General features: G+C 40.4%; 1 protein-coding gene across 6 annotated transcripts in view; it reads right to left on the bottom strand.

The window, feature by feature from the left end:
- Window positions 1–14,750, bottom strand: part of LOC137372785 (coiled-coil domain-containing protein 159-like) — a 36,147-nt gene extending 21,397 nt beyond the window's left edge. For 4 of the 6 annotated variants that reach the window (XR_010975499.1, XM_068037029.1, XM_068037032.1 and 1 more), the window contains exons 1-8: window positions 14,691–14,750; window positions 11,876–11,944; window positions 8,183–8,216; window positions 7,575–7,723; window positions 6,388–6,469; window positions 6,102–6,294; window positions 5,578–5,645; window positions 1,698–1,774 (exon numbers count right to left, since the gene is read on the bottom strand). Coding sequence is in view for 5 of the 6 variants with exons in the window: in XM_068037029.1 (XP_067893130.1) it covers window positions 1,698–1,774; window positions 5,578–5,645; window positions 6,102–6,294; window positions 6,388–6,469; window positions 7,575–7,723; window positions 8,183–8,216; window positions 11,876–11,944; window positions 14,691–14,747 (729 nt within the window). In the remaining variant the exon portion in view is untranslated. The other 2 variants (XM_068037030.1, XM_068037031.1) reach the window with 2 other exon arrangements.
- Between the last annotated feature and the right edge of the window lie 19 nt (window positions 14,751–14,769).

Here is a 14,769-nt window from a genome sequence, read left to right as displayed (position 1 = left end):
GCTTTTTAAGTTTTTGTGTTAAACTGGGCAATGCGGTTTGTTACTGGTCTGCGCTGAGGCCAATTCTTTCTTTTGAACAGCAGTGCGCAACTGTGGTCATTTCTTGAGATTTTGGCTAAGAAGCTTCCTCTGGGCAAAAACTTATTTTACTAATACTTCTTAGAGTAAACAAAACTACATTAAACAAAACAAAAAAAGAGCATCTATGGAGAGAGAAACTGTTAACGTTTCAGGTCTGAGACCTTTCATCAGTTTTGATGAAAGGTCACAGACCTGAAATGTTAACTGTTTCTCTCTCCACAGATGCTTTCAGACCTGCTGAGTATTTCCAGCATTTTCTATTTTTATCTCAGATTTCCAGCATCTGCAGTATTTTGCAACATCCCGGAAGAAACAACAATTGTGTTTTAGTCTAAGTCAAACTGATTTAATTTTCACTGTACACCTAAGCTCTAAAATCTCTGACCAGAAGAGTTAATTTTTAGCTCAATTTCCAGTTTAATATGAACGTGTGGCAGCATTCAGGATCATTCACAAATGCCCAAGATTAGTTTTTTCTTATTCGTTTATCCGTCACTGACTAGGCCAGCATTTGTTGCCCATCCCGAATTGCCCTTGGACTGAGTGGCTTGCTAGGCCATTTCAGAGGGCATTTTAAGAGTCAACCACATTGCTGTGGGTCTGAAGTCACATGTAGACCAGACCAGGTAAGGATGGCAGATTTCTTTCCCTAAAGGACATTAGTGAATCAGATGGGTTTTTACAACAATCGACAATGGTTTCATGGTCATCATTAGACTAACTTTTTAAGTCCAGATACTGGTTTCTGCTATCTAGTATCTCAAGTTCAACATGTATGTCCTCCTTTTCAAATTATTGAGTAGCATTGACTAATACAACATCCAGGATCAAACTATCCCAAACTCCTTTCACAAAATACATGCTGCAGAATACTAAGCAGCATTATAAAAGAGAAATTTCAGTGAAAGGGACAGTTTACTGAATTTTCTCCTACTCACTGGCATGTTATATTTCTTCATCAAATATATCTGTAAAGTAGAATTTGAGAGTGAAATTGCAAAATAATCTGGAACAGTCACTGCAAAAGACTAATTTTATAGTTTATGAGGTGTACAAGATTATGACAGGCTTAGATAAGGTAAACAAGAAAAAACTGTTCCCATTAACTGATGGTACAAGGACCAAGAGACACGAATTGAAGGTTTTGGGCAAGAGATGCAGTGGAAATGTAAGGAAGAACAATTTTACACAATGAGTGGTAATGACCCGGAACTCGCTGCCCAAAAGGGTGGTGGAGGTGGAAACAATCAATGATTTCGAAAGGAAATTGGATGGGCACATGAAGGAAATGAACTTGCAGAGCTGTAGGGATTGAGTGGGGCTGACTGGATTGTTCCGCAGAGAGCTGGCATGGACTCAATGGCCTCCTTATGTGTTGTAAATAACTTTATGACTCTAATATACATGTACTTCAGAGTTTTAGTGAGGAACAACATAAAGGCAGTAGCTAGCTGAAAAATAGTGCGCACTAGTAAAAAATCATTAACCAAACTTTGTACTTCAGAGTGCCAGGTTCTACTTGTGCTTCTCCAAGACTGGTATTACCAAACGTAGAGTGCCAAATAAGATATTTCAAATAAAACAAAACATCCTTAATTTGTAATGTAGTGATCTACCTTACTGTTTTTCTCCTGTGATTGCTTAAGTTCCTTTACATCAGAAACCTGGTTCAGCAGTTCCTCCTCTTGTCTCCCTAAGAAATAATACAGTGCAAATTCATTATAATTGGGTAACATTTATTAATAAAAGTAAATTGGCCTATTGCCTTTCTGAACTAGGAATTTCTGATAGTATCTCCAGAAATATGACTTTCAAGAACAAATGATAAAGCTTGATTTTAAAAAAATACAGGTTACTATCACATTACATCAACTGCCTATTGACTGGAGTCCTGGGAAAGGGAGAATATTTGGTGAAACATCTTACTTTTGCATGTTAATATAAAGGGAAAAATTGCTGTACAATAATATACATGGCAGCTTAGTTGATTAACATCATCAGCCAGGCCAATGCAAATTTCTTAATGCAATGTGAAAAATATATATATATATAAAAAACGTTAAGTGGTCTCAACATTCCAAATATATTGCTCTGATCATGCTCTGAACCTAACGTTACATTACAGAGTCTCCTAAACAAAACATAAGAAACATCCAGCAGGTTAAATGGTTCTGGACAAAAAAATGATCACAAAAAAAATGATTATTCTCTTCCCAATTTAAAACAAAGAAAAGTTTAGGAACAAAGAGAAAGAGGTACTCGCAAGTGGTTGTAGAAGCAGATATTCATTGGTTTACATGGTAAGAGAAAAATCATTTAATGTTGCAGCATAAAAATTGTGAGACCATGGAAACAAAAGGAAAATAATGCGCACTAACCTAAGTGCAGCATGAAAGTCAAGGGAAGCACAGACATAGACGAAGGAAGAAAACATGGCAAAGATCTATAAAACCCACAATACACTAAGACAAGAATCGGCCACGCTGGTCAGAAAAGGATTAGTGGACTAGGAAAACTCCCCTACCAAGGAACAAAATGGTATGTTGCCTCTCTGGTGCTAGGGTCAATTGGTGGTTTCGTAAATAGTGAGGAGGAAAGCCTTAGATTACAGGAAGATATAGATGGGCTGGCAAGATGGGCAGAGCACTGGCAAATGGAATTTAATCCTGAGAAGTGTGAGGTGATGCATTTTGGGAGGACTAACAAGGCAAGGGAATATACAATGGATGGTAGGACTCTAGGAAGTACAAAGGGTCAGAGGGACCTTGGTGTACTTGTCCATAGATCACTGAAGGCAGGAGCACAGGTAGATAAAGTGGTTAGGAAGGTATACGGTATACTTGCCTTTATTAGCGGAGGCATAGAATATAAGGGCGGGGAGGTTATGATGGAGCTGTATAAAACACTAGTTAGGCCACAGCTGGAGTACTGTGTACAGTTCTGGTCACCACACTATAGAAAGGATGTGATTGCACTGGAGAGCGTGTAGAGGAGATTCACCAGGATGTTGCCTGGGCTGGAGCATTTCAGCTATGGAGAGAGACTGGATAGGCTGGGGCTATTTTCCATCTGCTGCCTCCCAAGTCCCAAAGCAACTTCTTTACTCTTTTCAAAGCAATTATGCATTCTCAGCGACTTCTATATCCAATTTAATTCTCCTTATTCCCTCTCTTCCATCCTCTCTGCCCCTTAACCACACCCTTCCCAACGACACCCTATGCACTCTATTGCCACCTCACCCGGCCATCTCACAAATCATCCACATATGGAATACAAAGAAATGTATGTAAGTTACTACACGGAAACAGGTCATTGGGTCCAACCACTTCAGGCTGGCATTTACCCTCCATGTGAGCAAATAATCCCAGTCACATTTACCTGTCCTGTTTCCATATCTCTTCCTTCTTCCTTTATCCACTTATTCAATCTAATATTGAATGTTGGCATAGATTCTGCCTTAATCACTAACTCTGGAAGTGAATTGCATAGCCTCACAACTCTTTGTATAAAGATGTTTTTCTTGCACTGTTCTAAATCTCTTACATTTAATCCTGACCCCTCAAGTACTGAAAAGTCTGCTTCAACCTACCCGGTCCCATCCTTTCACAAGTTTAAACATTTCCATTACAGTGCCCCATAATTTGCATTGTTCAAAGGAAAATAGCCACATCTTTCTTTGTACTTGTATCTTCTCATACCAGGCACCATCCTAGTGAACCTGCGTTACAACCTCGCAATATTTTTCCTAACTATAGTCTCTGATAGCTCTTGTTGCTCACTTCTGAATCTGGCTGGACAGTATCAAGCATTACGATGCTGCCCCTTTAATAGTCAAATCCTCCTACTACTCCAGGGTCAACCCAAAGGATAAGAACATTTCCTACATTACAACAGTGAGTACATTTCAAAAAGTACTTCATTGGCTATAAAGCATTTAGGAGCACACTAAGGTCATGAAAGGTGCTATATAAATGAAAATTCTTTCTTTCTTCCTTTTATAATACTTCATTGAAAACTGCCTCCTCATCCCCCTCTCTTAGCCTCTCAGATCTTACTTCTAACATTGTGCGAGGAGCTCATGGGCTTCTTCGTCTCAAGGTGCCACCTTCCGGCCCTTACTCATTCTTACCAAGACACCTAAAACTTTGCAGCTTCTCTACCACCTTCCCCACCCACTTCGAGCTCTCTTCTATGAGGCCTATCTCCTGCCTCCTTGATGCCTTCCTCATCTGAAATCTCAACCATCCTTCCTCACCCTAATGGTCACTGACATTGTTCATGGCTTCCACTGGTGTGTAACTGCCCCATCTCCATTCCACCCACCCTCATCAAATCCTTGCCACCTCACATGGTTCACCTTTGACCCATCCCCCATCTAAGTGCCATCCAATTTCCAACCTCTTCTTTTCCAAGATCACTGCATGTCTCATCACCTCTCCACTTCAGGCTCAGCTCTTCCATAACTCCCTATTCAAATCCATTCATTCTAGTTTCTGTTCTACCCACAGCACTGAGGCCATAATGGTCAGTCATCATCAATATCCTCTGTGACTATGACCATGGTACATAATCTTCCTTGATCTCTTTGCAACATTACACAGTGCTATTATCACCTCTCTGTGGTCCACCTCAGAAGGCCTGCCATTCCAAGGGTCCATTTTCATCTGTCACGATACTACCATCGCATCTACAGCAATGACTTCTCCTCCAGCCCCTGCACACCATCCCCAGATTTCCCCAATGATTCATCCTCGATCTCCTTTTCCTCAATTAATTGTTATTCATCAGCAGCATCACCAGAAAACACAGGGTCAGATTCCATACAAATGCAAACGACACTCAAGCCTACCACCACCCAAAACCTGCTCAAAACACTTTGCTTTAACCAAGTTTTCAGTAACCTGTCCTAACACTTTTGCAAAAGGCTTGACACGGACTCCTTTTATCAGCTATTAAGTGCCCTTGGATGTTTGTTTTTCTGTGTTATCAGTGGTACACAAATACACATTGTTATTGCGGCAAATCGTAAGTTCTTTCAAAGAAGCAAAAGGTAAGTGAAATGTAGCACGGTTTTAATCTCCCCATTTCTTTGACAGTTTTTCTGTAGGACCTGCCTGGATAGGCCCAAAACATGTGGTGCAGGTTGCTAAAGTCTCCATATTCTCCTCAATATGTCAAGTACCACAGAGTTCCACTGGTGTAGTTGTAAAGAGTGCAATAAGTTATGATGTAGGTTTTTAAATTGTCCCACATCACATGATTTCTGGATCTTTCAGTAATGCGGATCAAATGTCTACCCTCTTATGTAGAACTCCTTGTTCTACACTTTAGCTCTTTTCCCCTCCTCTCAAAATTTAAATAAAAGTTTTATTTATGGTACACTGATCCTTTCATCGTTTGTCAAAAAGGGAAAAAGCAAAACTGAAAACAGGCCAACTATTTCTAGTCTACAGGCATTAAAACATAACACCAACCCATTAATGCACATGCACTTACGTATTTTGTGCTTCATATTATCAATCTCCCTTCGAAGTGAATCATGTTCTTCACAGAGATCTTTTTTGCTGCGAATGAAGTATTTGATTAAAGCATATTTCCACTGGATTATTTATCAATTGTCATCAGTTTTTCAGGATACAGTTAAATATTGTCAGTGGTAAAATAATTCTAGACAAGATTCCTGCTTTTAGTATTCTTTTTCAAAATAGTTTTGATTTGGGGCACCAAGTGATAAGACATATTTTCATGACTGCAATGAGAACTGAAATGGCAGCAGTAGTTAGTTTCTTTAGTGGTAGATCAAAGCCGATTTCTCCCAGCTCAAAGAGTTAATCAATCAGCTAAATAAAACTGAAGATTTGCGTTAAAAAGGATAGTTTAGATTTATTTGAAATATTGTATCAGCCTCATTACTCTATCAATGGCTTTGAATAAAATCATGAAAGTCAGACACAAATTTACTACGAAATCACAAGGCCACAAAAGCTGCAAAAGCAATGATTACTATAACCAGTTCCTACCTTTCCTGGACTTCTTGCATCAGACTAGAAATTGTGATTTTTCGATGACTAAAACTCCCATCCACATGTCGTATTTGCTCCCGCAAGCTGTACATTTCATTTGACATTTCTCTCCGCCATTCCTCCATCTTCCTCTCCAATTGGAAATCCAAACTTCTTTCTTCGGATTGACTCTGTAATCGCCGAATATCTTCTACGCCGGACAACAAATTGGTAAATTGAATTCAGATTGCATTTTTAATAAAAACAAGTTAATATCTGAAGTAAAAAAGTTTTAAAGCATTACGTTCTAATGATCGAATTTTCTGCTGTTGCTGCTCCTTTTCTGTTTCAACTCTCAATAAAGCCTGATGTAAAGATTCAATGGCCTAAAGACACAGAGAACAATATTGACCACCAGAAATGAAAATAAATACTTTGGAGGAAATGATCTACTATTTTGATTTCTCTGTATTTCAGAAAACATATATTACTGGCTAGTATGCAGACTGTCACTGCAAGGGTGATGCAGTGATTTAATTAAAAATGTTAGCTGCAAATTCCACCCATATCATGGAAACAGTGCAGCAAAATATCCAGCAGCAGAAGGCTGTCAATTAGGCGGAAACCTAGGAATTCACTAGATGTCAGCCATGTCCTAGAGATGATATCTAGCTGTTATGCATCTCCTACAAGGTCACTGATGCAGGAGGAGGACGTGGAAAGGGATTCCAAAGACAGTACTTCCAAAGTCTCCAATCTCACAGAGACTCAGCGAAACACAAGTAGCTGGTAACACAAGGCATACCAATCCACCAAACAACGTACATGAGAACCAACTGGGGTTCCAGCCTAAGATCCCTGAATAGAGCTTTTATTCACCAATTAATGGGCCGAAGGGGATATTTGGATATTTCGGAGGTGGGGCGGGGGTGCGGTGGTGGGGGGGGGGGGGGGGATCCCTGTACTCCTGGAGTGGCAGAATATGGTCTCTAGGAGAAGACACCCTTACTGGTACAGGCACCTGCCAATTGTAGGGTGATTACAGGATCTCCCCCTGACCCTCTGAACTTCAATGTCAGAATTTCCAGGTGGACATATCATAGTATTAATGTTGGGTTGTGACTGTAAGGACGTAGAGCTAATTCTTTGAGGTTTTTAGTGCAATAGGAGAAACAAGTCTGGATCAGGAGTTTAATGTGGCAAACTGTATGATTTCCAGTATATACCGAAATAACAAGATGGTGGTTCAGTTTACTTTGTGTAAAAGGTCACATTGGGAGCACAAGTTCGCCTGAGGAAGTTAGCTTTGTACTGAGTTTGAACAAGTGTATCTGGAGTATGCCATGTCCTGCACTGTCATTACAGTCTCCTAAGGAAACAACTGGACTCTATTTTTGGGTTACATGTATAGACAAGTACAGAGACACTGACAAAGAAAGACATCGACGATTTAAAATATACAACATTCTCATTTACTTCTGTCACACTTACCTTTCCTTGGGATTGTAGCTGCCTGTAGATACCCATTAATTCTTCTTTCGGTAATTGATAGTTCAACATATCTGAATAGAAAGAGGGTTCCATCGGAACTGATATAGGATCACTGAACCGAACATGTTCCATTTTGTCAAGTGAGCCAACTGAAAGAGCAAAAAGACATAAAATATGAAAACGAAACTACTGAAAACTGCATAATTTGGTGATTACACCACAAAACATTAATTTCTCAGGTATATGTTAATTTCTCTCAGGTGGCATAATATTTTCCTTTGGTGCAATCTTTCCACCAGAATCAGAGAAAAATAATCTATCCTTGCTGGCACATATTGCTTTGTACCTTGCAGGCTAACACCAACCATTGCACATGAAAAATTTCAAGTCTTGATTTTAATGACCTGGTGTAGAATGGAGGGAAATTAAAAGGGTGATACCTTCCAGTGGCCAGATTAAGAGGACATTGGCATAACCATGGGAGCAGGATGTCTCTGCTCTCCCAGCTGGGAAATGGCTGGAAAACAAAACTGGTCCCAAGTGATGCACCCTCAGAAACAAGAAAGGTGGCCAAAAATCTATTCCGTAAATCAAACAAAAAGACATACCTTTTGCATAATACCCTGCTGTATTCAATCTTTTCTGTGAAGAAAGGCAAAAAGTCTTTCCATTAATTGTCAGTACTGTATATAAATGTTCAACAGTAATATTTTTGGGAATAGCATAGGCCTGGATTTTGTAGCCAGTGGCAAACTAACAGTGCTCTCCATTAATTAAGGTTACAGCTGCCCACACACTTAACACGGGCTTTTGAGTGGCAACTTACAGCCATCAGGAGTCTGATACAGTGCAGTGCCCTCAATAGGGGATCGAGGATCTGGGATCTGTGTGAACAGAGCACGCAGTAGTGTGTCTCTTCAACCAATCAGATTGAAGGGTCCCTACTGAGGCACACAAAGTCTGAACCGGGAAGTAGAAGTTAGAATATTCAATTCATGTACAGACGGTGAAATAAAAAGAGGGAAGGAAATATGGGATTGAGAGAGAGATAAAACAGACAGAAAGAAAAAGAAAAAAAGATTGCTTTTTAAAAAAAAACAATAATCTGAAGGAATAAGACTCTACACGTAAAGTTTTCAGTGGCAGAGGTGCTGTTTGATTGGAATTAAGACTTATCACACCATCAAAAATTAATTTAAACTTGAAAGACAAGCCCTAACTTTTTCTGGCATGTTTATTGGGTATCTAGCTTTTCGTCCTTCATCTGTTTGAATGCCGAATCTCTTGGCGAGATATCAGTGTAATTAAGTTTCTGGAGGAGCAGGGCAAATCAGACAGCAACTTTCTGATTTCTGCATTTAACGATGCATGTGTAGACAAGGGAAGTTACTGTCTCTTTTACTCTTTAATGACAATGAGCATTGATAGCCCCACCATTATTCCTACCACAAAACCGAGGCCATAAGTGTTGTGACACATGGGTTGCTACTTATTTGCTTCTCAATCTTAATTGACCATCAGGAGGAGATGGTGTGATGGAGATGTGATGCAGGCCAGGGAAGAAAAGGAAGGCTGAACAAAATTTCTTTCTCCAAAGTTGTTTGTGTTGCACTTCTTAACAGCACAGCCAGATGACCTAATCAATTTGAGAGGTATGGAATTAAGTTAGGGAGAACAACATCTTTGAAATGATACAAATCAAGCAAGCAAAATTGGATTCCCTTACATTGCTCTGGTATGACACTATTGCTACCAGTTTTAGTCAATCTGGCATGTTTGTGTTCCTACTGGTGACACCTATGCGTCACAAAACAGTAGTTTCATACCACTAAGCTTAACAGTATTACTGATTCCCATGTGTTATGGCTTAACACAATTTAATCAGCTCCACAGATATGTACATATTAATAACTGGTATAGCAGAGAGTGCATACAAGAACAGGGGGCTAAATGAGGTTGCAAAAATAGGGAGGGGGGTAAGGCCATTGAGGAATTTGCAGGTGATTTTGAAGTTGATACATAGGCAGAAATGGAACCAGTGCAGGTTGTTTTTTTTAATTCATTCATGGGATATGGGCGTCACTGGCTAGGTTAGCATTTATTGCCCATCCCTAATTGCCCTTGAACTGCTAGGGCATCTCAGAGGGCATTTAAGAGTGAACCACATTGCTGTGGATCTGGAGTCACATGTAGGCCAGACAAGGATGGCAGATATCCTTCCCTAAAGGACATTAGTGAACCAGATCGGTAATTATATCAATCGACAATGGTTTCATGGTCGCCATTAGACTAGCTTTTTAATTCCAGATGTATTAATTGAATTCAAATTTCACCATCTGCTGCAGTGAGATTCGAACCCATGCCCCCAGAGTTATGGCCTGGACCTACTAGTCCAGTGACATTACCACTACACCATTGCCTCCCCATGCAGAGGTAATTGGACAACAGGACTTGGTGCAGGATAGGATGTGAGTTGTAATTTGTACGAGTCAGAACTCAGGAGGTTAGCAGGGGAAAAACAAGATTAAACATAAGAAAGACATAGATAAGCTTTTCAGAGGCAGTGTAATGTATGGACAGTGGCATGCAATGTTGTAGAGTGGAAGTAAGCAGCTTTGGTGGTGGCAGGGATGTGGAGTTTAAAGTTCAACTCACAGCCTTTAGTACTGCATCTAGTTCTGGTCTAGACACTAGGGAGACATTCAACACTTGAGGTAGCTCAGAGAGGAGCAACAAGGCTGGTCAGTAGTGTCAGAGCTCCGAGGTGTGACCTGGGCTTTTCAGCCTCAAAAAGTAATAACTGAGTGGTGATCTAATAGATAGTAAATGAGAATAGAAAAGGTAGATCCAAGAAATTACTTCAAACTAAACTGCAAAAATAAGTCAAGTGGATACATTTCCAAACTAGTAAAAAGCAAATCTAGGATTGAGATCAAGCCATTCTTGTTCACATGCTGGAATATATTTTCACTTTTACCACAGAGTAGAGAATGAGTAGTAATGGACTGGCTGCCCGTTTTACACCCTTCCAATTTTAGTTTCCATTGGCATTTGACCAAGGAGCATTAGCAAAATTGAAGTCAATGGAAATTAGGAGAAAAACTCTCCACGAGTTGGAGTCATACCTAGCATCTCCCCTTGGTGTTCAATGGCATTACCATCGCTGAAACCCATATCATCAACATCGTGGGATTACCATTGACCAGAAACTGAAATGAATCAGCCATATAAATACTGTGGCTACAAGAGCAGGTCAGAGGCTGGGAATTCTGTGATGAGTAACCCACCTCCTGGCTCCCCAAAGCCTGTCCATCATCTACAAGGCACAAGTCACGAGTGTGATGGAAAACTCTCCACTTGACTGGATGAGTGCAGCTCCAACAATCAAGAAGCTCGACACCATCCAGGGCAAAGCAACCCACTTGATCGGCACCCCTTAAACCTTCACTCCCTCCACCACTGGTATACAGTGGTAGCAGTGTGTACCATCTACAAGATGCACTGCAGCAACTCACCTTCGTTAGTAGCTTCCAAACCCACAACCTCTACCACCTAGTTGAACAATTGTAGCAGGCGCATGGGAGCACCACCACCTGCAAGTTCCCCTCCAAGTCACATACCATCCTGACGGAACTGTATCGCTGTTCCTTCACTATTGCTGAGTCAAGATCCTGGAACTCACTCCCTAACAGCACTATGGGTGTACCTACACCACATGGATTGCAGCGGTTCAAGAATGCAGCTCACCGCTACCTTCTCAAGGGCTATTAGGGGTGGGCAATAAATGCTGGCCTTACCAGCACGCTCATATCCCAAGCGTGAATTGAAAAAGAGACAATTCATCTCACATGGAGGAACAGTAGGATTTTTTAAATAATGAAGTTGAATAGCATTCCTCCTCCATATTTATCTTTTGATCTTGTGTTCTCTCACCCCTGGTATCATCCTAGTTAATCCATGCTTCAGCTTTACTATTGGTCTATAACGGGATGTCTAAAATTGCACGATATTCAAATCGTAAATGTTCCTTAACCAAATATCAACAGTTACAAGTATAAAAGCTACAATTACTAACAAAGTCACAAACCAGTCTGGAATATTGCTACAATAGTTCTTACAAATGAATGAATCAAAAACATAGCTTGAATTCTGTTTTTAAAGTGGCCTGAGAAGAACTTTGAACTTGGACAACCTTTTGAGACGCCTTTTTTTGCAACACATCCTTTAATTCATCCTTACATTTGGAAGTTACAAACTAAAATGGAAAAATAACATTCATTCCAGCAGCATGACACACTTACCTTGATTTTTGCAACATTGCAGTCAGTATCATTCAGTATGGAATTTAGCTGTGTGTCCCAGTTCATGTTCTGTTACAGGAATGTAAACACAGCTAATGTCAATAGCAACCTCAAATACATCACCAGGCACCATATTAATCAACAAACTTCACTTTTTTTCTTTTGGCAGGTTGCTGTTGCCAATGATAAGATTGTATGGCTAATGTACCATGGATTTTGAAACAAAAATATCCATTTGTTTCTGTACTTACATTTTTTAAAAATAGGATTATACAAATATTAATATTTGCCAAAATAATAATTTGCATTTATATAGTAATTGTAACATAGAAGCATAATCAGATAAAAATGCACACCGAGCCAAAGAAAGAAATACTAGGAGGGGTGACTGAAAGCTTTGTCAAAGAGGTGGATTTTAAGGAAGGTCTTAAAGAAGGAGATGGAAGGCAGAGAAGTGCAGGATGGGAATGCCAGAGGGACTAGATTCCCACATGCATGTTCACCAATGTGGGTCGAAAGGAATGGGAAACACAATGGAGACTAGAGTTATAGGGTTGGAGAGGGTTACAGAGATAAGGAGGGACAAGTCCATAAAGGGGTTTAAACACAAGGATGAGAAATTAAAATCTGAAGTTTTGGGGGGCTGGAAGCCAATACAAGTCAGAGACCACAGGGATGGTGGGTGAGCAGGACTTGGATACAGGAAGTGGTTTCTTGGATGAGCTGAGGCACTAGGAGGGTAGAAGATGACATCATTGGAATACTTGAATCTGGAGGTAACAAAGGCATGGATGAGGGTTTTGGCAGTAGATGGGCTGAAGCAGGAGCATGGACAGGTGATGTTACAGAGGTGGAAGTAGCAGCCTTTATGATGGAGAACATGAGATTGGAAATCCAGCTCTGGGTCAAATACAATGCTGAATTTGCAAATCCTGGTTCAATCCAAAACCCGATCCAGTGGCCGGGGTGAAGAATGGAATCGGTGGCATGGATGTGAAGTTAGCGATGGGGTCTAAAGGCTTATGTCTTCCCAATGTGTAAATGGAAGAAATTGTGGCTCATCCAAGACTGAATGTCAGACAAGTCGTCTGAGAACACAGAAGCATTGGGGGAAAGCATCAAGACAGATTTATGTTTTCTAACATTTCTTTAAGCCTCCCTTTAAAGTAAGAAATGGGGTGTTTTAGTTTAGATTGGATACTGGACACCCAATTATTCAGTGCCAAAATTTCCACATATTTATTGTCTGATTAATAGAAACTAGTGTTGTTGCCCAGTCGTAAGAACAATTTAGTTATTAACTAGATAAATTTTAACTTCTCCAAACAGCACAACCACTTCTAGCCCACCAAAATGTCTGTATGACAAAGTACAAATAAGTCCTAACTTTCTTCAGTTTAACTACAAGGCTTGAGATTTAGCATTTGGTTTCTGCCATTACATTGCATTTGTTGCCACTGATTGGTCAAAGAAGAGGAGGCAATCACTCAATGAACAAAACTATGCACAACTTTTGCAACATGCTCAACCTTAAGTTGAGCTTCAAACCACAAGTTGTCTCCATCACCAAGATCACTTATTACCAGCTCTTCAACTTTGTCTGGCTCACTCCACCTTGGCCTCAAACCCTAATCCATGCTGCTGTCACGGCCAGACTCGATTAATTCAATACTGTCTTTGACGACCTTCTATCATCCAGCCTCCACAACTATCAATTTGTCCAAAATGCACCTACCCATATCCTGTCCCACATTAAGTCTAGCTTACCCTACACCTTTGTCTTTGTTGACCTACACTGGCTCCCTGCATCCAATTTAAAGGCCTATGTTGCAGAGGTTGAAGCAACCAGTTGGATAATATGAGGAGTTGAAGTTCAACTCAACATCAATCAGGAGCTCAAAATTACAAATGATCAACTTCGGCATGAGAGTAGCTGGGAAGGTAGATGAAGATAGCTGGAAGGGGCAATAAACAACAGCTTTGAGTTTTTCCAATATTGAGTTGGAATGGGATTCATGTACGAGTTGATAAAGCACAAGCAATTCTAATGTTCCACAACTGCCTGACAGTTCACTTGTAGAGGCAAGGACACTTTTACAGTAGAAATTGAATATTTCAGATATCCCCTACAAACTTCTCAATAAAAATTGGGAGATGTGAGTAAACTATCCGAGGGACGCATGGAATTAAGTTTGGGAGGCTGGCTTGGGAGAGGGAAACATTTCAATAGAATCATTATATAGCTCGTAGTCATACTGGATAATCAAATCAGCTACTGAATTATATAAAGAACAGTTCCATATACAGGGGCGGTTGAGTGGAGTGGTGGTTACTAGATAAATCTGGCATGGTAGCATACACTTGAAACTTATCCCAAGCCAGATGATTTCGCAAAAGGGGCAACATGGAGACGAGGAAGAGAAGAACATTTAGAGGTGGCAGTGTAAAAGTAGAAGCCATTACTGGAAATAGAATGGCTAAATTTGGATATTAGGAAGGGAACAATATAACGGCAATCTCACAAAACTACACAACAGTGAAGAGGCTTTGCAGGAGGATCAAACACTGCGAGAAGACCAAAAAAGGAGGCGTAGAGGACGAAATAATTTAAAATAAACCTTCACCAACTGTAGTAGTCGCCATTTTTACTGAAAACACTGGGTTAACTTTATATTTCACGAAGCAGAGACTCTACACTCCAAACCATCACGTTACTACAGCAAACGCCGCCTTCTCAAGGCCGGAGAAACAGTCCGAAGCTGCAGAGTGGCTCTAAATGTTTGTAATAATGAACTGGCATGAGAAGGGCACTCACTCTCGGTAACTCTCCACAGTTTAAACGAGCGTCCCTTCGCGTGACGTCATGACGCATGACGAAAGGCAGTCTGGGAATT

The sequence above is a fragment of the Heterodontus francisci genome, chromosome 8 (genome assembly GCF_036365525.1).
Source record: "Heterodontus francisci isolate sHetFra1 chromosome 8, sHetFra1.hap1, whole genome shotgun sequence".
NCBI lineage: Eukaryota > Metazoa > Chordata > Chondrichthyes > Heterodontiformes > Heterodontidae > Heterodontus > Heterodontus francisci.
Note: the sequence above shows the minus strand (reverse complement) of the source record. Positions and strands in the feature narration are given on the sequence as shown.